This window comes from Saccopteryx bilineata, chromosome 2, assembly GCF_036850765.1.
Source record: "Saccopteryx bilineata isolate mSacBil1 chromosome 2, mSacBil1_pri_phased_curated, whole genome shotgun sequence".
Lineage (NCBI taxonomy): Eukaryota > Metazoa > Chordata > Mammalia > Chiroptera > Emballonuridae > Saccopteryx > Saccopteryx bilineata.
Genome location: NC_089491.1, coordinates 77286426 through 77309516, shown reverse-complemented (window position 1 = coordinate 77309516; position 23091 = coordinate 77286426). Strand labels below are relative to the sequence as shown.

The 23091-nt window shown below is 37.5% G+C and overlaps 1 protein-coding gene across 4 annotated transcripts in view; it reads right to left on the bottom strand.

Annotated features, from left to right (window-relative positions):
• Positions 1 to 1834: 1834 nt before the first annotated feature.
• The window catches only part of CCDC171 (coiled-coil domain containing 171), a 388145-nt gene continuing 366888 nt past the window's right edge, over positions 1835 to 23091 (bottom strand). For all 4 annotated transcript variants that reach the window (XM_066257293.1, XM_066257297.1, XM_066257296.1 and 1 more), the window contains one exon: positions 1835 to 4258. In XM_066257293.1, the coding sequence (XP_066113390.1) occupies positions 4037 to 4258 (222 nt within the window). In that variant the 3' untranslated portion in view covers positions 1835 to 4036. The remainder of the gene's footprint in view (positions 4259 to 23091) is intronic.

The following is a 23091-nucleotide window of genomic DNA, read 5'->3' as shown; positions in this document are numbered from 1 at the left end:
CTGCTGCCGTCATCACAGCGCCTCCTCCTCTGCAGTCAAGTCACCTTCTGCCTGCCTTCTCCTGAGCGCATTTGTGACTGCATTTAGGGCCCACCCAGATTATTAATTTCCCCATCTCAAAATCCCTAATCATATCTGTAAAGTCCCTCTTGCCATGTAAGGTAACATTCACAGGTGGCAGGGATTAGGATGTGGACATTTTGGGTTCATGACTCAGTCTACCACACTAGTCCAAAAAATAAGTTTTTATTTTTAAATCCCCATCTCCATCCTAGGAGTTACAAAAGTTACTGCTTTCTTGATCAGCTGTACTTGGCACATCTCATTGCTGTCCATTGGGCAGGTATAGCTTGTTCAGGCCGGCCTACCATCAGTATCTTTCAATCAAGAGCACGTACATCTCTCAGCACATGCCGGAGACACTGGGCAACATAACGAAGGGTGTTAGTTCCTTTGAAAGACGAGTACAAACCTCACTGCTCTTCCCATCCCTAGTCATAAGGATGAATGGATGTATTCTATCATATTTTGTCTAAATTTGGATATGTGATCTAAATTTCAAGCCAAAACATACTTCCCAAAATAATTCCTAGCTGGTCAGGACAATTTTAAAAGTCTTTCTCCTCTTTAAATGTGCTGTTTATTACTGGAAAACAGGCCTAGCAAAGTGGAAATTGTGTGGGCTTTGGAATGACAGCTCTGGGCTTGCCAATTACTAAGTTCTATGTGATCTTAGGTAGTCAAATGCTTAGCATTTTAGCTGCTCAGTTATTTATCTATAAAATCATGATGCAAATACCTACTCCAGAGGTTTACTGTGAGAACATTAGAGTTTTGTTATAATGGTTGACATAGAATAGTTGGCTCAATAAATACTATTTACTTTCAACCTTTATATTAGAAAACTTGTTGATAAACTATACAAAGTAAGCTAGGAACAATTAATCATTGTTCATATGTTCTATAGAATGAACAGATATAACAGGTAAATACAGTAATAGGAAAATTATAATGATCTCATTAAGTACAATATATTATAAATGCTAAAAACACTGTTGCTAAGTTTAATAAGTCAGACATTTGGAAAATTAAAGTTATCATTCTTCTATTATTTAAAAGGTTATTTATCTATGTCATTAAATTATTGAATGGGCAATTCTTGCAATTTCCTACACCTCTTTGTATTTATTATGTCATTGCAAACTGTTTATATTAAAAATAATAAAAATCCTCAATAAATAAGTGTGACTTAGGTATCAAAATAGTAACTTTAATAATCCCTTTGATAGTGATGGATGATACAGGTATTTTTCTAGATCACAGAAGTTTAGTAGGAAAATCCACATATTAAGGTATAAAGTAAAAGTTCCTTTCTGCTATAAAAGTATTTGAAGTTATTCTCCTGAGAAATGTCTATTTTTTACATCATTCTTAAGGAGGCAAAGAAACTGATAGAGCAATTGTCCTGGCCAACACAACACAGATCTCAAATATGCAGCAATTGGTCACTAAGGTGCTCAGAAGCAGTAACAGTTTCTCAGATCTCCATAGGATATGTTATTAAATCCTCTCCTCCTGCTGGGTCTGACTTGTGGGGGGGAAGCACAGGGTATAAAAATTACTATGTTGGGTAATGAATACTAATGATCGCTCAGAAAACTCATCCTTCTGTCTCTATGGCCTTTAACATCTAGCTGGTTATAAATGTGACATGCTTTGATTTGACTTAATAATCTTTTCAAATTTATAGTTCAGAATTTACTATATAAAATGTATCTGGAAAATCAAATACCCACACATATGAAGAGACATAAAATGTTTATTTTTGGTGTTATCCCATTAACAGATTGTAAAATTAAGACAAGAAGACCAAAGTGTGTCCAAGGTAAAGTTTACAAAAGTTCTCATTACTCTCAAATTAGTGGGATCTGGAAATAGATATAACACACACACACACACACACACACACACATACACAAAGACATATAAGTAATATAGGATAACACTTTATAATGTGAGAATTGAAAGCTAAATGATGTTACATAAACTAAAAAGCTGCGTATTCAATTTCTACATAGACAATATCAATCATTGTATGAACTGGCAAAAAACAAAGTGTTTTAAATTGTGCAGAAATTATGCTATGATCTATATCAAAACAATAGCATTTTCTGTATTACAATAAATTTGCAATTTGAATTTCATGCATGTTTCATTACACAGGGCATATTCTGTAATACTCAATTTCAAGAACAAAATTTCAATGAAAGAATTTAAGAGAAATTTGGTTAAAGAGGTCATTTCAGCCCATATAAACAGCTTTCTAAGGATTTCTACAGTGCTGAGTAAGTACACTGGCTCAGTACTACAGGAAGCAGCATCGGGCTGCCGTGCGACAGCGAGGGTGCGTGTCACCTCAGCTGGCATACGTCACCTGGCTGATTTGGCTAACAACATAAACAGTAAGTATACAAATTTTATTTACCAAGACCAATTTTTAAAAATTTCAGAAGTTAGGTATATTTGAATCAAATGTCACTGGAAATTTAAGACAATATAGATTTCATAATACATACTATTATTTTTTAATGCATCCATAATAACAAACTCCATAATGAAAAATAATATAAAATATGGATTTTGTATCAAAACTCCTTGTCAAAAACTACAGTTCATATCAGAAGTTAATATCATGGGAGTTGAATGATTAATACAAAAAACAAATACATATTACAAATATTCTTTTGTTCCTCACTTACCATGATGCAAACTGCTAGGATTTAACCTTTAAGGGTTAAAGAGTTTAATCAATGTCAATGTCTGATCTTCTGAAGGCGATAAAGAACAGTCTGTCTAGCGTTACCCAACAGAACATCACTTTGTCAAGCCACAAAGCACCCAAAAGCTTGTCAAGTAGGTTACCAGAAACCTCTTTGTGGTTAGAACTCAGCTCCTTCCTGCTTGACCTATTATTTGATATTTGACCACTTGGTTGCAAGACACTTGCTCTTTCTAGCTGAAATGTCACTGGGGCATCTTGTCAGCTCCCCGACATCCCGGCCTGACATACGATTTTACTTTTGTGTGCTACAAGGCAGAAAATGCAGGGCAATGGCCTTGTTTTAAATTCTGTCAGCATCAAAGATGGGCGTCACTCTTGGGTCCTACCAACAACAAAAACAAAAAAGGATGCTATTTTGAAGGTCAAAACAGCCATTACCTTGAAGTTTTTCAGCTTATACTAAGTATATTACCTGCTATACTGGTGTGGGAACTGTCCTTAAAACATACCTAAACATACCACAAAAATCTTCCCAGCACAATTGCTCCACGTTCTTATCGAATGCAGAGTTGAGAAAAAGATGAGTTTTCAAAGCCTGCAGGGACCAGATATAGCAGTTAACTTGTTCAAATGGGCAAGTGGTATCATGTAGCTTTACACGGAGCAACCTGACCTTCTCACATTGACCAGGAGTGACATTATTGTGCAGGAGGAAAAGCAGTCACATCATTTCTGTTTTGCACAACCTGCTTAAAGTTTGCAACTAAATGCTTGTCTTCAGTTGAGCTGACAAGAGAGAAGAGGGGGCTCAGTGAACCATGGCAGGGCTGCCATGAAATGACAGGAATCATTGGCATACATTTCAAATAGCTCTCTCAATCCTATTAAAGTATTGCAGTCCTGCTTTAAAATAGACAAGTATGAAACAACTTTGATAGATAGAGACTAAAATGGCTTATTGATTTCTTTTTAAGTCTGAAGGAAATTACCCAAAATGTGTCATTCCTTAACATTTAAAAATATGTTACATAAAAATGAGCAACTGTGATAATAAATAAAACTTAGAGGGGAAAAAAGTTGGTTATTTCATTATTGAAGGAGACATAGATACCTGCACACATCAAGATATCACACAATTCTTAAAAACCTAGTGCCACTTGTGTTGAAACAAGATTCAACTGATAAGAAAACCCCCCTTTAAACAATTTTAATTGTACTGTTAACTATTCCTGCATTTTTTTTTATTTCATAAAGTCATAATCCAATCTGAGTTGGTCTTTTGGCATTAGCAGACACAGTTACTGGAGAGGAGTGAGATGATGTCAGGGCCGCAGAATTTATAAATGGCTCCTTTAAGAAAGTGTAAGTTGTATCAAGTTCAGCTTTCAGTGGCAAAAAATCCCCAACACCAATCGTGTCAGCAGGAAGAGCAGCTCTTGAAGGAATCGAGAGATTTGAATGGTCTCGTGATCCTGTCTGTGACATGAAAAAAAAAAAATAATAATGAACAAAGAATTAAAGTCTCTTAGGGTATAAAACCATAAAGAAGTGAACTAATAATCACTGTAATATGAAATATCATTTATATAATCCAGCGGTTTTCAACCTTTTTCATGTCATGGCACAGATAAACTACTAAAATTCTGCGGCACAAAAAAAAAATATGTTTTGCCGATCTGACAAAAAATTAGGTATAATTTTGATTCATTCATACCAGACAGCTATTGTTGTGTTGACTGTTGTCCTTTCTTAATTTGACACTCTAATGCAAAAAGAGATCAGTGCCCCTGACTAAACAGGCAGGTATTGCATGTTTTAACAATTTTTGAGGCACCGTTTTAAAATCGCTGATATAATCTATATGATAATACACAAATATTAAATTATTTTGCAACTGCGAATGCATCTCTCATTCATTCTATGTCATGAACACTGAAACTTTATAAAACTTTTATAAAATTATGGAATCAAAGAGAGAATATAATCAGACACTATCTCTGCTTCCATCCACTGGCAGTTACAGAAACCACTGTTTAAATAGAGTTTATTTCCTCATGCTACATAACATATATGCTATGTGATATAAAAGGTTACACTGCTTAGAAAATGAACTATGGCCATTTACATTTTTCAAATCCATCAGCCTGACTTATTTAATTGACAAACACAGTACAAAGAAAAATAAGTCAATCCTAGTGAATTCTAAAAAACAGCACACTGAGACAAAAAATGCTAGTGAGATAAAAACCTTTTTGCCTTTACCTTTAATAAGAATGCCACCATCCTGTTTTAATAAATGCTGTTCTGTTATAAGCATTTGGAAATCATGCATCAAAATATGGGATTTCAACATGAAAACAATTTGTCTCAGGTTTTAAAACATTACTGGTATCCAGAAACTATCGGAAATCAAACTTAAGAAATCCACACACTCATGAAGCATTTGAAAACAGAATTAATATTTTGATAAAGCTATATACATTTAAGCCTTAAATAAAATCAGTATGCAGTAGTTAATATTTAACACGAACAAAGTCTTACCAGTGAAATAGATAGGTATCATTTTACAACATTTATAGATAGTGGGAAAACAGTGGTCAATTGTATGTCAGAATTTTCCAGATTCCTAGCAAATAAATGTTGCCTAGATAAGTCTAGTCTAAAATCCCATTCTATATTGCAGAATTTTCCAAATAAAAACCATCTTTTTTGATAGATTCTCTTACAGTTTTGGTAACAAAACAGTGTGAACTCCACGAATCTGCTTTACTGTGTCATGTTACACAAAAGCTTCTATACGTGAAAACAAGAAGGAAGTCATCGCTGGCCTCAGGAAGGTATTAGGAATTCAACTGTTGTATGTGTTACCATTTTTGTAGATTTTTTTAAAAACCAAAACTGGAGAAAAATCAATGGCTGCATCTAACACCTAGTTCAGCAATTTTCTTTGATCTCTGTTCTTTTGATTTCTTGATATTCACTGCAAGGCTACAGCGGACGGAAATGATCTCTCTTATGCTAGAAGTTAAAAACCACCTAAAATGGCCACTTGGATGGCTTTAGAAAGGAGAGGGCATATTTCCATGAAAAATGTAACTCCCAGGATCAAGTGTTAATTCTGATTAGCAGCACTGATGAGGTTTCACTTGCACAACTTTAATACAGCATTGAGCATATCAGTTCAGAACTGGAAGAGAGACATCTCATTACATCAGAGGCTGGACAAGGGGTGTGTGTGTGTGTGTGTGTGTGTGTGTGTGTGTGTGTGTGGCGCGCATGCGTACCTTTACTGCCATACTGCAGTAAGAACCACCATTTCTGATTTCTTTAGGCTGTATGTCTGGATAGGCAGCATATTACCTGATGTTGCCACTGTAAAGACGACAGTGCCATCTACTAACTTACTCTGCCAGACCCGGAGGTAAGGGGAATGCTGGCAGAGCAGGAGATGGTGGGGTCTCATCTTCTGCTTAATAAAACTTAGTTATAGCAACAGTATTCTTTATTACGATAAAAGAATACTGTCAGGCAAAGCTTTAAAAGTTTGTTGTTACATCTTTATACTTCAAGTTCGGGTCTAAAAAAAATGATATTGAAAAGAGAGGAGCGTGCAGAATCAGACGAAGGAAGGTCAGGTATTCTCCAAGGGTTTTTTCTTCTTGATGTTCAGACTAGAGAAAGATAACTGTGCCAAAATGACCGGTCAGTCCTATTTCACAATGTTAAAGACACACACACACACACACACACAAATATATAAAATTTGCTCAAATCTATATTCTGTTCTTACAGTTTCCTTTTTTGTTCTTGTGACTCCAACAACCTAACACATTACACATTAGGACAGCAATCCTTCAGGAAAGGTCTCTAACTGCTCCTTTCTCTTTAACATTCTATGGATCTTCGCTCTCTACAAAGCGTCCTTCCTTTGTCTTTTCTCATCTTATTTTTAATATGTCTATTTTCCTCTATGTTGTCTGAAATCTTTTCATCTAATGGAACATTTTTTTTACTGGTATTTCAAATCAGAGACTCATTTTTTGCACACTATTTTCTGACCTTATCTCCTAAACATAAAAAATAAACTAAGAAAAAGATTTTTTTTAAAGATTCAAACCCCAAAAGCTATCCCCTCCATCAAGTAAACGAACTCACTTTTGTGTATAGGAAAACAATTTTATTTTTGTTACTAGAGTAGAGTCATTTTCTATACTCCAATCTCATTTTAAGTCACTTAATAGCTTAAAAACAAACCAGCAAAAAATTCTGGTGAAATTTTTATTTCAGAATGTGACATTAAGTAAACAAGCAAATATCAAAAATATAGCCAACCAAATGGGAGGTGATATTTACAAACAACAATTTCAATAATTCAACAAAATATATATATATAAAGAACTCACAGAGACCTGACCAGGCAATGGCACAGGGGATAGAGCATCAGACTGGGACACAGAGGCCCCAGGTTCGAAACCCTGAGGTCGCTGACTTGAGCGCGGGCTCATCAGCTTAAGTGCAGGTTCACCAGCTTGAGCACAGGGTCATTGGCTTGAGCGTGGGATCACAGACATGACCCCATAGTCACTGGCTTGAAGCCCAAAGGTCACTTGCTTGAAACTCAAGGTCACTGGCTTGAGCCCAACGTCGCTGGCTTGAGCAAGGGGTCACTCGCTCTGCTGTAGCACCCCCCCCCACTTCAGTCAAAGCACATATGAAAAAGCAGTCAATGAGCAACTAAGGAGACTAAGGAGCCACAACAAAGAATTGATACTTCTCATCTCTCTCCCTTCCTGTCTGTCCCTATCTGTCCTTCTCTCTATCTCTCTCTCTGTCTCTGTCACAAAAAAAAAACACAAAAAAAAAACTCACAGAGTTTAGCAACAAACAAGCAAACAATCCAATTAAAAAATGGGGAGAGGACCTGAACAGACACTTCTCCCAAGAAGTAATACAAATGGCCAACAGGTATATGAAAGATACTCATCTTCGCTAGCTATTAGAGAAATGCAAATCAACACTACAATAAGATACCACCTCACATCTGTTAGATTGGCTATTATGAGAGGCTGTGGAGAAAAAAGAAACCCTTATTCACTGCTGGTGGGAATGTAAATTGGTACAGCTATTATGGAAGAAAGTGTAGTGGTGCCTCAAAATTTTAAGAATAAAACTACCATATGACCCAGAAATCTCTCCACTGGGGATCTACCAAAAAAACTTGAAAACACTGGTATGAAAAGACATTCCATGTTCATTGCAGCATTATTCACGTTGGCTAAGACATGGAAATAACCAAAGTGTCCCGCAATGGAGGACTGGATAAAGAAGATGTGGTACATATATACAACGGAATACTACACAGGCATAAGAAATGATGACATAGTACCATTTACAACAACATGGATGGACCATGACAACATTATACTCACTAAAATAAGTAAATCAGAAAAAGCTAAAACTATATGATTTCACACATCTATGGGATATAAAACTGAGACTCATGGATATAGAGAAAAGTAAAATGGTTATGGGGAGGATAGGGGGGTCAAGAGGGACAAATATATGGTGACGAAAAACGATTTGATTTCGGGTGATGAGTACACAATACAATCAACTGTTCAAATGCTATAGAGATGTTTACCTGAAACCTATGTACTCTTACTGATCAATGTCACCCCATTAATTTCATTTCTAAATTTAAAAAATTCAAGTAAATATGAACTATTTTTCTTGATATAAATAATATCCAGAAATATATCATAACACTTCTGTAACACTGAGAGTAAAAGACAGTTAAATTACTTTTTATCAGAGATCATTAAAAGTTAATATTCATCACCTGACTTTGTGTTATAAATCTGTAAAGTCTATGGTCAGTTAAAGTACTTTTTAAGCTGCTGAGGTGTTCTGGTAGTCTCTCCTGTAAATCTAAATTTAAGCAATTTTTCAAAAAGAAATTAGTTACCTGAAATAAAAGCTAGGTGTCATGTGAATCTTTATGGGAGCACTTTTATTTACTCAATAAGCTGTAAATGATTCTATTTAAACTGTTACAGTCCATCAGCTAAATATATATTCACAATACAAAATGTGTCCACTAAATTTTTGCATTTTAAGACTTTTATGAAATACAGTAATTGGACACGTCCAATAGCCATTTTTCAAGGTTTTAGTATCTTAGTTTTCTAAGGCTGTTTTTCTGATTAAAAAAAAGTAAATAAAGCATTAGTCTAATAAGATAATCACTCAATAAATTATCTATAAGTCAAAGCAATTTGTGGACCAAGGTGTCTGAAACAATGACACTAAGTTATTTGTCTCCTGTGCAGCATTTATGATCAAGTTTAGTATTCTAGAATCTAATCTTATAAAAAGTGAACGTTGATTATGATTTATTGAGCTGGAATAGTACTGCATCAGGATTATACCAGGCACACAGTATGGGGAACAGAGTGTTCGACTGGAGATCAGAAGACTACAGTTTTTCCTCCCAGTTCCTTACAGTCTAGCTTGGTCATTTTGGGGCAGGTCATTCTTGGCCTCACTTCCCTTACTCATAAAATGAAAAGCTAAACTATTTCCTACTCTGAAGTTCTACAGGTCCATCATAATTTCACATGAGATGGCACAGGATGTAATGCTAACAGCCAACTTTGAAGGATGACTTGGAAATCAGTTTCTCAAATATAATATTTAAGATTTTGATAGGCTATAGATAAACCATTCTCAAGAAGAAGGAATACATATTGCACATTATTCTAAAAAAGCCAAATAGATAACAACATTAGCCATAGTTTAGATGATGTGGCTTCATTCAATTAAATACTGTAGTACATTTTTTATTACTCTGACCTCCAGATGATGTTTTAAGCTCTGTAAATTATTGACTGGTTTTAAGCAGAGTGCACAGCTCCACAAACTGAAGAAGAAATCAAAGTACCCACTAGAGCAGGCGTCCCCAAACTACGGCCTGCGGGCCAAAATGCGGCCCCCTGAGGCCATTTATCCAGCCCCCACTGCACTTCTGGAAGGGGCACCTCTTTCATTGGTGGTCAGTGAGAGGACCACTGTATTTGGCAGCCCTCCAATGGTCTGAGGGACAGTGAACTGGACCCCTGTGTAAAAAGTTTGGAGACCCCTGCACCAGAGGGACTTACAGTGAGGTTCCCTCGCCATTTCTACTTGAGCTCCTAATGTGTCCGTACCAGAAGTCCCAGTACTCAGTATCACAGTTTTCTTCTTTCCATATACTTCACATTGGTTAACGACACTATGCCTGCCTATTTTCCATTCTGCCAGGCTGGCATCATAGGACACTGTAGTTCACACAAATAACCAGAGTTGGCAATTATCACATCAAAGTTTTCCCTTGTGGAATGCTCAGTTATATACCTAATATGATATATACACATAAGTGCACTTTATAAAGATATATACACACATATATACTCTTCCTATAATGCATTCACAGATATATATTACATAGGTGTGTATATATATAAACATATATAGTCACATATATACATTTGCTATCATATCCTGAAACATTTATTCCTTGTATTTACCAATTCTAACTTTTTGTTTTCAATACCAAACCTATAGAAATATTTTATGCAATCCTCTTTCCATCGGTCATTACAGACCCATATAGCTCTTTAGCTCACTTTCATCAAGACATGTGGGGAGACCTGTGGTGGCACAGTGGATAAAATGTCAACCTGGAAATGCTGAGGTCGCCGGTTCAAAACCCTGGGCTTGCCTGGTTAATGCACATATGGGAGTTGATGCTTCCTGCTCCTCCCCCCTTCTCTCTCGCCTCTCTAAAATAAATAAATAATATCTTTTTAAAAAAGACATGTGGAGATAAGTGAGTCAATAGAAGATTGTAAAGGAGTTTCTAGCTAAATAGAAAACAACCTAAGAGGACTAGTTGACCTAGAGATTAAGAAGGAAGGGCAGTCACAGAAGTAGAAACAAATTAGAAAAGAGAGGTAGAAGATGGTAATAACAAACTTGATTCACATCACAAAATTTTGTCCTCAAAAGACATTCAGCGTGGGTTCAAAAGCCAAAGCTCTAAAAGCCCATCTATCTGGTTCAACTTCAGCCTCAATTGCTTGGTTAATGTGATAAACTCAATTCTTCATGCTTCCTGGTAGGTGTGCCCTTTGCCATGTGACGTTCCAGCTTCCTGCAGCCTGGTTCACAAGCTCTTTGCTTCCCTGTCTGGCTTCATCTACCATTTCCTCACTTGTACCCTGAAATCCAGTTACATGAAACTTGTGTGTCTGTGAATATGATATTCCACACTTCACACCAGCATACCCTGCTGTCCTTTGTGTGATGAATGTCTTTTTTACCTTTCAGACTCTGTTCAAGGTGTCCCTCTTTGTAAGGGTCTGCCCAATCTTTGCCCTACACTTCCCCAACTACAATTAGCTGCAACATCCAATCATACTTCTATACTTCTCCAAGAGCAGCACTCCCCTGTAAAACCATGAGCACCAAGTGTGATCGATCCTTGACTTTGTATACCTAGCCCTTAACAGAGTGCTTGGAACTGAATAAGATTTCTATTTGACTAACAACTGAATGAGCAAACCACTCATGTTATTACTTTATGGTTTGGGTCTTATATTACTATTTGGTTATTTTTATGTACCATATTTCCCCGTGTATAAGACACTCTCATGTATAAGATGCACCTTAATTTTAGGGCCCAAAATTTGAAAAAAATGTATTACATAAAGTTATTAAACTCAAGTTTTATTCATCATAAAATTCATACAACTCCTCATCACTGTTAAAACTCTCATCCATTAGCTTGTCCTCATCTGTGTCTGATGATGAATCACTGTCTTTAACAATGAGTGCAAAAACAAGCGCAAAAAAAAGCAGAAAATGCAAGTAAAAAAATCTACAACCACTGTATAAGACACACCCAGTTTTTAGACCCCAAATTTTTTGAAAAAGGGCATGTCTTCTACATGGGGAAATATGGTATACACAGTTAAGTCTCAATTAAAAGTAGCACTGTATAATGAAAAGAATACAGGCTTAGAAGTTGCAAAGACCTTGTTTCCAAACATGAGTCTGTCATTTATTAAGTATGTGATCTTTGACAAACTACTTAACCCAAGTGAGCCTGCATCCTAACCTGTAAAGTAGGAAGACTAATCCATCACAGCGTTGTTACAAGTATTCAATGGAATAATATACACAGAAACACAGAGCACACAGAAGCTCCCCTGCTTTGCCTCTCTTTAACTTTTCTCAAGTGATAATAAATTCCAAATTTATAAATATAGCCATGCCCTGAGCACATCAGGCACTGTGCTAGTTTTAGCTTTATAAAACATCATCTCCATTCTAACAGCCAGTGAGAGTGTACTGCCATTGCCCTCATTTTATAGTTGATGAAACTGGCACTCAGAATAGAACAAGCTGCCCATTTTGCACAGCTTGGTAAGAGGTAGAGAGGAACCTGAGTCTCGATCCCCCTGGTCTTCCTCCTCAGGAGTTTGGCCACCGCTTTATCATGGCACCCAAAGAGACACAGTCTCGCTCGCTGCACTTCCACAGCTGTCTCACAGACACAAAGGAACATGAGTCTTGATCCCCTGATCTTCCTCTCAGGAGTTTGGCCACCGCTTTATCATGGCACCCTAAGAGACACAGCCTCACTCGCTGCACTTCCACAGCTGTCTCACAGACACGAAGGGCTCAGCAAGCCTATGAAACTGAAACTTAGAAGTATAAGTATACTGTACTAACGGCTAAAAATCAATGTTTATGTTTTTGATAACACATTTTACTAGAGTCCAATACTGAATATCCGTGGTACTGGAATACATAGCTTTTATGTTATTCACATAAAATAAAAGTTCTAGCCCTTTCACCAAAGGAGCTTAAATGTTGTTATATTCAGAGGAAAAAATTCAGCACTGAAGTTTTAAATCACAATAAAACATTTAAACTTTATTTTTAAAGTTACTTTAAAATGTCTTGTGCCCAACAAGTTAACAATTTCCATTTTCCTTTCATGGATGTTTAGATTTCCTGACATGACTAAGGTTGGAAAAAGAGTCAAAGAATTTCCCCAGGTGGTTATGTTCTTTCTTTTCCTACTTCCCTCCAGCACCCTGTGCTCCCAGCTGCTCCTGTCTTGGCAATTTTGATGCCCTTAATGGTACATAGTGCTAGAAACACCAGAAAACACAAAGGAGGCAATTTTTCACCTGTGTGTTAGGAATATATATTCCCAAACATCTCAAAGAGAATTTGAAATGTAAATATATCCATACATTCGACTATATAAAAAGGTAGAAAAACTGAATAAAAACTACATTTTTAATATATTTATACTTTATATACAGGGTGCAGCAAAAGTAGGTTTACAGTTGTTGGCATGGAAAATAATACTATAATTAATAAATAATACAAGAATAAGCTCTTGTTTCACATACTAACAACTGTAAACCTACCTCTGCTCCATGCTGTAAAAATGCCATTGAAAACCGGAAGAGACAGCTGATAAAAGTATGTGCGATACACATGACAGCCATAGGATGACCTTCCTAGTTCACAAAAAACTCACAAAAGTTAAGAAAATGAAGAACCTAATTAGAAAACAGGCTAAGGATAGTGTTCACTTAGATTAGGCTTGGCTATAACAAAACTCAAAATGTCAGTGGCTTACATAAGATAAAAATTTATTTCTTGGCCTGACCTGTGGTGGCGCAGTGGATAAAGCGTCGACCTGGAAATGCTGAGGTTGCCGGTTTGAAACCCTGGGCTTGCCTGGTCAAGGCACATATGGGAGTTGATGCTTCCTGCTCCTCCCCCCTTCTCTCTCTCTCTCTTCTTTCTAAAATGAATAAAAAAAAAAAAAAAAAAAATGTACCCTTTAAAAAAAAATTTATTTCTCTCTGAGATGGCTCTATGAAGCTACCGGGAATCGAGGTTGCTCCTGTCCTGGGCTTCACAGCCTGAGTATGTGGCTTCCAGCTCAGGGTCCAAAGAGGTTTCTCAGGTTCCAGCCATTATGTCTGCATGCTGACCAGAGACAAACAATAACCAATAAACACGTGAAAAACTGCTAAACCTCACTCATGGTGCAAAGGAGGAGGCACCACTTACATTTAAAGACACATCTTAAAATCTCAATATTTGTGCTTATATCCCATTGGCCAGAAGTGAGTCACATGGCTGATGAAGGTTCAGAGGAATATACGAAATGTAGCTTTATTTTATTTTATATGATTTTTTTTTCTGAATTGCCCAGGTAATATTCAGTTTCCATTACTAAAAAGAAAAAACAGAGATAAGGAAACCACTGGAAGCCTCTGCCTCAGATACAAATTGGGAGGAATATAATAACCAATAAACACATGAAAAAGTGCTAAACCTCACTCACACCTAAAGACATGCAACACAAAACATATGAAGGAAAGATTACTTTTCACCTAAAAGACAGACAAAAATTTAGATGTCCAATGAAACCTGCTGTTGAGAAGACAAGGAAACAGGCCAGATCAGACCTCGTGGGCAGGGATGAAGGCTGGCACAACCTTTCTGGAAGACAAATTTAAATTGTGCCTGCCCTTTCATCCAGCAATGCCACTGCTAGGCATTTCTTCCAGGACTAAATTCACAAAAATTCACCAGGAGGCATACAAATGTGTGTACTGAAGCATTTTTTTTTTTTACAGAAAAGTATTTTTAAGTGAAACTAAAGGGCCTATAAACAGAGTGATGGTTAAGTGAAGTACAGCACAACCACAGAATACAACAGTTTTTTTAGATTAAGTATGTTAGTACTACTAATACAGAAATATTTCCAAGTAAAAAAACAGCACATGTGTGTATAAAGAGAGAAAACTCATTTTTATTTAAAAATAAGCATAAACACACATACATGCATATGTATACCTATTTTTCTTACTGAAAAAGAAATAACAAAAAACTGTGTTTTATCTTTAAGAAGAGGAAATAAACTGGAGTGTGCGTTAGGAGGAAAAAGTTCTGAAAGTTCACATTTTTCTTCTGCTTTTTTTCTCTCTCTAAATCTATTTGAATATAAAAAAGCTATGAACTGGTGGTTCACAAAATTAAAAATACAGCTGATTAAAACTAAATGGAAAAAAATGATAACCCCCAATAATAATCAGAAATGGAAAGTAAAATGAGATTTTTTTGCCAATCAAAATTGAATTTTAAAAATTATTATATAAATGTTAGTGAAGGTATTATAAAACAGACATTCATAAATTGCTAGTGATTATATAAAAATTGATAGAACCATTTGGTCTATAATTTGGCAACTGTCTTAAATGGTTAATAGCATTAATCCAATAATTCCATTTATGATTCGGTTCTTTATTAATAGCAGACAAAATTTGGAAATAATCCAATATTCAACAATAGAAGTATGGTTAAGTAAGCTATTGCCACTTGATGAAATATTATGTGGCTATATATTTTATTGTTACAAACTTTTGAATAGCATGGACAAATACTTAGATTTGGCCAGGGATCAGCAACATTTTTCTGTAAAGGTCAGATAATAAATACTTTATGCTTTGCAGGCCATATGTTCTCTGTTGCAACCACTGCTGCAGCCCCCCAAAGCATCCATGGACAATATGCAAATAAATTAGTACGGTTGTGTTCTAAAAACACTGTACTTATGAACATTGAAATTTGAATTCACATAATTCTCACATCATGAAATATTATTCTTTTTCAACCATTTAAAAATATATAAACCATGCTTAGCTCACAGGTGGTGAATAGAAGTGACGCACAGGCTGTACTTGGCCCGCCTCTGAGCTAGACCATGCAAGCGGAAGCACAATATGCAGAATTACAAATAATATTAGTTTTGAAATATTGGAAATGTTGAATATTTTCCTAAATGTCTATATTTTCTAATTATCTATAAAACATGCCTTACTTTTATAACCAAACACCAAAAGACTAATTTTAGATATACTAAAAACTGTATTTTAGTATAGCTATGACTCAGAACTGTGTGGTCAAAATGAAAATATAATTGGTTTGTTAAAGGTCTCAGAGGGTAGGTCTTTAACCAAGTGTTTTTGCAAGTTTTGGAAAGATTTTGCTTTAGCTAACAACACATTCTTATTCAACATTTTCAGTTATCAAACTCATTTCTACAACCTGACATTAAGTAAACACACACGATTTTATGAAGTAACGTGTACCTCTTCTCTGCACAAATGAAACTCCTGATGGAGAGTGACTACTTACAATCTGTGGGCCTTTATTTTACACCCAATAGCATTTCCAGTTGCCTAATTACAACTTCTGTGGTCACAGTGCACACATGTCACACTCTCTCTGGGAACTATTAGGTAAAAATTTTCTGACCACTTTTTCATTACTGAAGAATTTCTTCTCAAAGTTATAAACCTTTTCAATTCAATGTCAAAATATAGTAATAATCTGGAAGCTATAAATTTAAAGCATTAAGCAGTATGTTTTTGTCTAAGCAGAATAACCTGTACTCAGGTAAAGAAAGTAGCAGAAGAAAAGAATTAAAATTTAAAGTTGTTTTTAAGAGATGACTTTCCTAAATCTCACTAACATGGTAAGTATCTGTCCAGTCAGTCACATATCTCAACAAAATTAGCAAAAAAAAAAAAAAAAAAAAAGAAATCACATCTTATCATTTAAAACTAGTTTTTCCCTATTCCCTTCCTTTCTACTGCTGTTTTAAACCATGCTCCTTCATTATTCCATAATATCATACCTAAAATCCCTAGCAATTCTCTACAAGATGCTGCAAATAGTTATTCCCCCACACCCACCCCCGACCATCCAAGATGTATGTCCTACATTCCTCTGGGCTGCTGAACTTTGACCAATGTCATAGCTTGTCCTTTATGGAGAGGCTGGCTATCTTCAGTTAAAAGACTGTGGCCTCTCTATTTCTCAGTGAAAGAGAGGCATATAAAGTATAAGTCACATCATGTGATCTGGGGTTCACATCAGTGAAATACCTTCAAATCACCACAAGCACTTGGGAGTAAGTTCCAAAACAAATAGCTTAGTGAGCAGTGACATTTCCTTTACATGACAGGAATGTTATGCCTGATAGAACCAGGTCCATTCCAGCAGTTTCAAACCAAACCCATTTCTAAGAAGAACATCCTATAGAACTATGAGAATAACACAGCAACCACAAAATTCCAAAATAATATATCTACAGATTACATTTCAGGAATATTTTCCTTACATTAGCGATTTTCAACTGGTGTGCCCCAAGAATTGTTATACTTGACTATTTAGTCAGGGGCACTGACCTCTTTTCTCTTAGACTGTCAAATAAAAAAATGACAACAGCATTATCTGTGGTGGCATAGTGGATAACGCATTGACCTATAATGCTGAGGTTGCTTGTTTGAAACGCTAGGCTTGCCTAGTCAAGGCACATATGAGAAGCAAATGTTTCCCACTCCTTCCCCTGGCTTTCTCTCTCTCCTCTCTCTAAAATCAATAAATATATTTTTTAATGACAACAGCCAACACAACAATAGCTGTCTGCTGTGAATGCCCTGTCTTGAACCATAATTATATAGCTCATATAATGAAACTGAATCTTATGTTGTGTATAAGGTTGCATATGATTGGTTAATTCTTGATACCAGAAATCCTTAATACAAGTATAGGCAACTGATTTTTTAAAAGTCACTTTGGAGCCCTGGCCAGTTGGCTCAGTGTTAGAGTGCTGGCCCAGCGTGTGGATGTCCTGGATTTGATTCCTGATCAGGGCACACAAAAGAAGCGACCATCTCGCGGAGGACCCGGGTTCAATTCCCGGCCAGGGCACACAGGAGAAGCGCCCATTTGCTTCTCCACCCCTCTGCCGCGCTTTCCTCTCTGTCTCTCTCGTCCCCTCCCGCAGCCAAGGCTCCATTGGAGCAAAGATGGCCCGGGCGCTGGGGATGGCTCTGTGGCCTCTGCCCCAGGCGCTAGAGTGGCTCTGGTCGCAACATGGCGACGCCCAGGATGGGCAGAGCATCGCCCCCTGGTGGGCAGAGCGTTGCCCCTGGTGGGCGTGCCGGGTGGATCCCGGTCGGGCGCATGCGGGAGTCTGTCTGACTGTCTCTCCCTGTTTCCAGCTTCAGAAAAATGGAAAAAAAAAAAAAAGAAGCGACCATCTCTTTCTCCACTCCTCCCCTTTCCATTCTATCTCTCTATCTCTCTCTTCCACTCCTGCAGCCATGGCTTAGTTGGATCAAGTTGGCCTCGGGCACTGAGGATGGCTTCATGGCCTTACCTCAGGCACTAAAATAGCTTGGTTGCTAAGCAGTAGAGCAATGGTCCTAGATGGGTAGAGCATCACCCGGCAGGGAGCTTGCTGGGTGGATCACAGTCAGGGTGCATGCAGGAGTCTGTCTCTCTGCCTATCCATTTCTCGTTTAAGAAAAATTTTTAAAAATTTAAAAATAAAAAAAAGTCACTTCGAAGCAAAAAGGATAGGTAATTACTATTATTATTTTTAAATCAATCAAAATTATACCTATTTTTTTGTCAGATTGGCAAAAAGTATATTTTTTGGTGTGTCACAGAATCTGAGTAATGTTTACATGTGCCACCTCTGGGATAACTGGCCTGGCAGCACCCTCCAAGGCTACCACTGCATCAAGGTGCTTTCCCATAAACCTGTGTTCCCTAGTACTAATCAAAGGCTGATCCTGAAGCACGTCCGGCTTTCTCCTGTCTCAGAGTCTCTTTCATGCTGTTCTTTCTATTTAAAAGGAGGTTTCTTTGTCAGGTTTTTACGGTTTTTCAAGACTCACCTCAGGCATCAACTTTTCCCCAAATCTTCCCTGCCACTTATCAACTCACCTTTGGGTTAGATGCCCCTTCTCTGTGTTAGCATAATACCCACACATTTTTTTTTTAACCGAGACAGATAGAGTCAGAGAGAGGGACAGACAGACAGGAAGGGAAAGAGATGAGAAGCATTAATTCTTTGTTGCAGCACCTTAGTTGTACAGTGATTGCTTTCTCATATGTGCCTTGACCAGCGGGCTACAGCAGAGTGAGTGACCCCTTGCTCAAGTCAGCGACCTTGGGCTCAAGCCAGCAACCTTGGGCTTCAAGCCAGCGACCTTTGGGCTCAAGCCAGAGACCATGGGGTCATGTCTATGCCTATGCTCATGTCATGTCTATGCTCAAGATGATGACCCCTCACTCAAGCTGGTGAGCTTCTGCTCAAGCTGGATGAGCCCATGCTCAAGTCAGCAACTTCAAGTTTTCCAAACCTGGGTCCTCCATGTCCCAGTCCAACGCTCTATCCACTGCACCACCGCCTGGTCAGGCCCCGCACATTTTTATAATAGTACAATATCACAATTTACTGTTTGCTGAACCCTGTGTTCAGCATGGTATCGCCTAGCCACATGCAATCATTTCATTTTAAATTAATTAAAACATAACTTAAGATTATGACTTAAAATTCAGTTCTTCGTTTGCACCAGCCACACTGCAAGTGCTCACCGGCCACCTTCCCATCACTGCAGCAAGTTCTAACAGGCAGCACTGGCTTTCATTCTCTTGAATTCTAACGTTCTCCGGTTCCTCCTTCCGAGAGTGCCTACAGGTTCAGGAGGACCTCTCTGATCCTTCCCATGTTCATCCCTCCTGGCCCTCCGGTGAGTGCCATAATGGCGTCTCACCTCAGACCACTGAGAAAGAGGGGCGGCGCCTGTGACCAGAGATAAGGAGAGCTACCTGGCAAGTGTCCATTCTCAAGGAACCCTCGCTCCCTTCAGCTACATTATCTTTACCAGAGGAAAATACATCGATTATTCTACTACTTTAATTTTCTATTTTTATACTCTCTTGAGAAAAAGATCCTATTATAAGCTAAATTTGGAGACAATCTAATTGTTTGATATAAACCTTCCAAGTTGCCTTTGAGTTGAATGTCTATGTGCTTGGGAAGAAAAAGGGAAAAGAGGGAATTTACATTCACTTTGCTAAACATTAGCATCTTTTGTTCAATCATACGAATGCAGGACAGATTGGGGGAAACAGCGTAGAGGACAAGAGCTGGCACGTCCAGTGTGAAATCTTTTCAGATGCTTGGACGCAATGAGGGAGAAAGTGAGATGGAACCGCGGCTCGGATTTCTAACGGCTCCAGTCTGCGGGAACTTTGTGACAGGTCTCTGTCTCTCAGCTACACTTGACTGGCTTCTGCTGACATTCAGCTGTCAGACAGCAACCCTTTACCAGGCCCCTACATGCTCCACAGCTTCACCCAATTAACTCGCTTTCACTTGACACGGCAGCAAAAAGCTTCATAATAGGTGGTCAAGGTGCATGGTGTCTGCCTGCTCTCGAACTGCTCATACACAGCAAGATGTTTAACTACTTTTCTTCTTGCCTGTGTGCTCACAAGGAGCATGACTACAATTCAGTCATTCCATGTATTGAATTGGACAGGAATCTGAGAAATATTATAGTGATGCACTGAGCTGCTCAAAAACACGCTTCATGACTGAAGTTAAATTTCAAGTACGTTCTTTAAGCCCTTCCGAGAAGCAGATTTGATTTTTAGCTTACCAAAATTTAATATCAACTAGCAAACAATTTATAGTTAGTTTTTCCACTACACCTGTAATAGAAGTATTGTACAAAAATGACCGTGCATAGAAAAAGAGCATTTGACAAGAAAGGGCAGAAAGGTCTGGGTATAATCTAAGAGTATGGAATTCAGCCTTTGCTCAAAAAAATACACCTCTTTTTTTTACAAACTCAACAATAATTTCACTATAAATTTTTGTCATGACACTCAGTTTTCTGATGAAATATACTGCACTTGAAGTGGCTAAGAAAAATTTTATACTTATTTTGAAAATAATATGAGTACTTTACATGCTTTATCTCATATCCCACTATGTTCAACTCTAAGCATATAATCAGTTTTCATCGATTTGCACTCTGAAAATCTGAAAATTATAGAGAAAATACAATGATACATAAACAACAAAAAAAGTAATATAAACTGCTGTACTACTTTTGGAAACCACATCCGTAAAGCTATGATAAAGAGGCCACCAAAAAAGTTACTTTACGATAGTCCTTTTGGTTATTGGCATCTAAATGCAGATCCTTATATCTATTATTAAGATACTTATTTCAATTCCAAGAAACCTATCAGCGATCAAGCAGAAAATATAATTACAGAATGGGAAATCTAGCCTCCACCATCATGAACTAATCCTAGCAGAGAGTTAGTACTCCCTTACACCAGACCACGCATCGGGCCATTCTATGCGAGTCCAGAAAACTCCCTGTATTTTTGGGAATCAGGTGTTCAAGTAGCAGTGCTTTTGTAACATGCTTGCAAATCGAGGGAAATCTTTCTCTACAAAAAATTTAAATAAAGAAAAGAAAAAGGCATATTTGTTGTTTTGAACACCACTCCCTTCTGTCCAGAAACTCAAGGCGGAGTAAATCTTGGCTGAATTCCTGAGCAATTAGGAAACCATCCTGCATCCATTTTATTCATTAAGTCCTGCCAGTTTTTTCCTCTACATCCATCTATAGTAGAATCTAATCCTCCTCCATCTGCACTCTCACCACCCTCACACAGATAATTTTTGCTTCTCACTTGGACTTCTTTGACATGACTTATCACAATTCATTACAAGTATGCAAGTATACGTATGTCTTCTTAAAAAACTGTCTCATCCCTGAAAGAAAAGGCCCTTACCTAACCCTGTTAAGGATATAATAAAATGTAATGTTTCAGTGAGGACTTTGAGTTCACATTGCCTAGGTTCAAACCTTGTACTCTTCACTTGACAGCTTCTTCACCTGAAAGGAGGAGTAGTAAACTACTTTAAGTAGGATAACGTGGCTTAAATGAGCTAATAGACATAAAGTGCTCAGCACAGTGCCTGGTACATTGGAAGCATTTGATAAATATTGGTGGTTGTTATTTTTACTATCACATCATTAGCTCTTGGTAAAGAATGTAGCATACAGTAAATACGCAAAAAAAGCTTGGACAAGAAATAATTAGGTACTCTTTTGATTATTGCTTCATTTTGGATAATTTAAAGAATAAAAATTGTCTATGAAAAGTTTGTGTTGTGGATTTAAAACTTTGAGTTCTGCCTGACCAGGTGGTGGCGCAGTGGATAGAGCGTCGAACTGGGATGCAGAGGACCCAAGTTTGAGACCCCAAGGTTGCCAACTTGAGCGTGGGCTCATCTGGTTTGAGCAAAAGCTCACCAGCTTGGACCCAAGGTTGCTGGTTTGACCAAGGGGTTACTCAGTCTGCTGAAGGCCCGCAGTCAAGGCACATATGAGAAAGCAATCAATGAACAACTGAGGTGTCGCAACGAAAAACTGATGATTGATGCTTCTCATCTCTCTCAGTTACTGTCTGTCTGACCCTGTCTATCCCTTCTCTCTGACTCTCTCTCTGTCTCTGTAAAAAACAAACAAACAAAAAAAAACACTTTGAGTTCTGATGGTATCATTTTTATAGAAATAAATAAAAATTGAAAATACCTAAATGTTTAAAAATCAGTAAGAATTTGGGAAGTTTCTTGGATATTTATTTTTGAACAGATAACAGAACCAGCATACAAACAAAAAATTTCTTTATTATTCCATAGATATTTTTTTATTTACCCTCCTATTTTAAGGATCCAATGGCTTGCTTAATCTGAGAGAGATGTCATTATTTACAGAATTTTTTAAAAATGTAAATAAAAGGTTTATTTGAAATAAAGGTTTCTACTTGGATACCATTAAAAAAAAAATTTTTTTAGAAAATGTTTTTATTTTTATTTTTCCCCTGGAAATAGCTTTACATTATTCTACCCCAAAGCTAATGGACATCTTAATCAGACTAGGAATTTCAATTGATAAAACAGACAAGTACTTCCTGGGCTGAGACACACCTAAAATGACAGGCCATGCTTTGTTAATATGTTGTATGTCCTTTAAGTAAAGACCAACCATAAAATAGATTTACTCTTTGCAATAAAAAAAATTTAGGCACTGGCCGGTTGGCTCAGTGGATAGCACATTGGCCCAGCGCATGGACATCCTGGGCTCGATTCCCAGTCAGGGCACATAAAAGAAGTAACCATCTGTTTCTCCCCCACTCTCTCCCCCTTCTCTCCTTCTTCCCATCCCATAGCCATTGGCACCACTGGTCCGAGCATGTCGGCCTCAGGCACTGATGATAGCTCAGCTGATTGGAGCACTGGCCCAAGACAGGGGTTGCCAGGTGGATCCCAGTTGGGGTACATG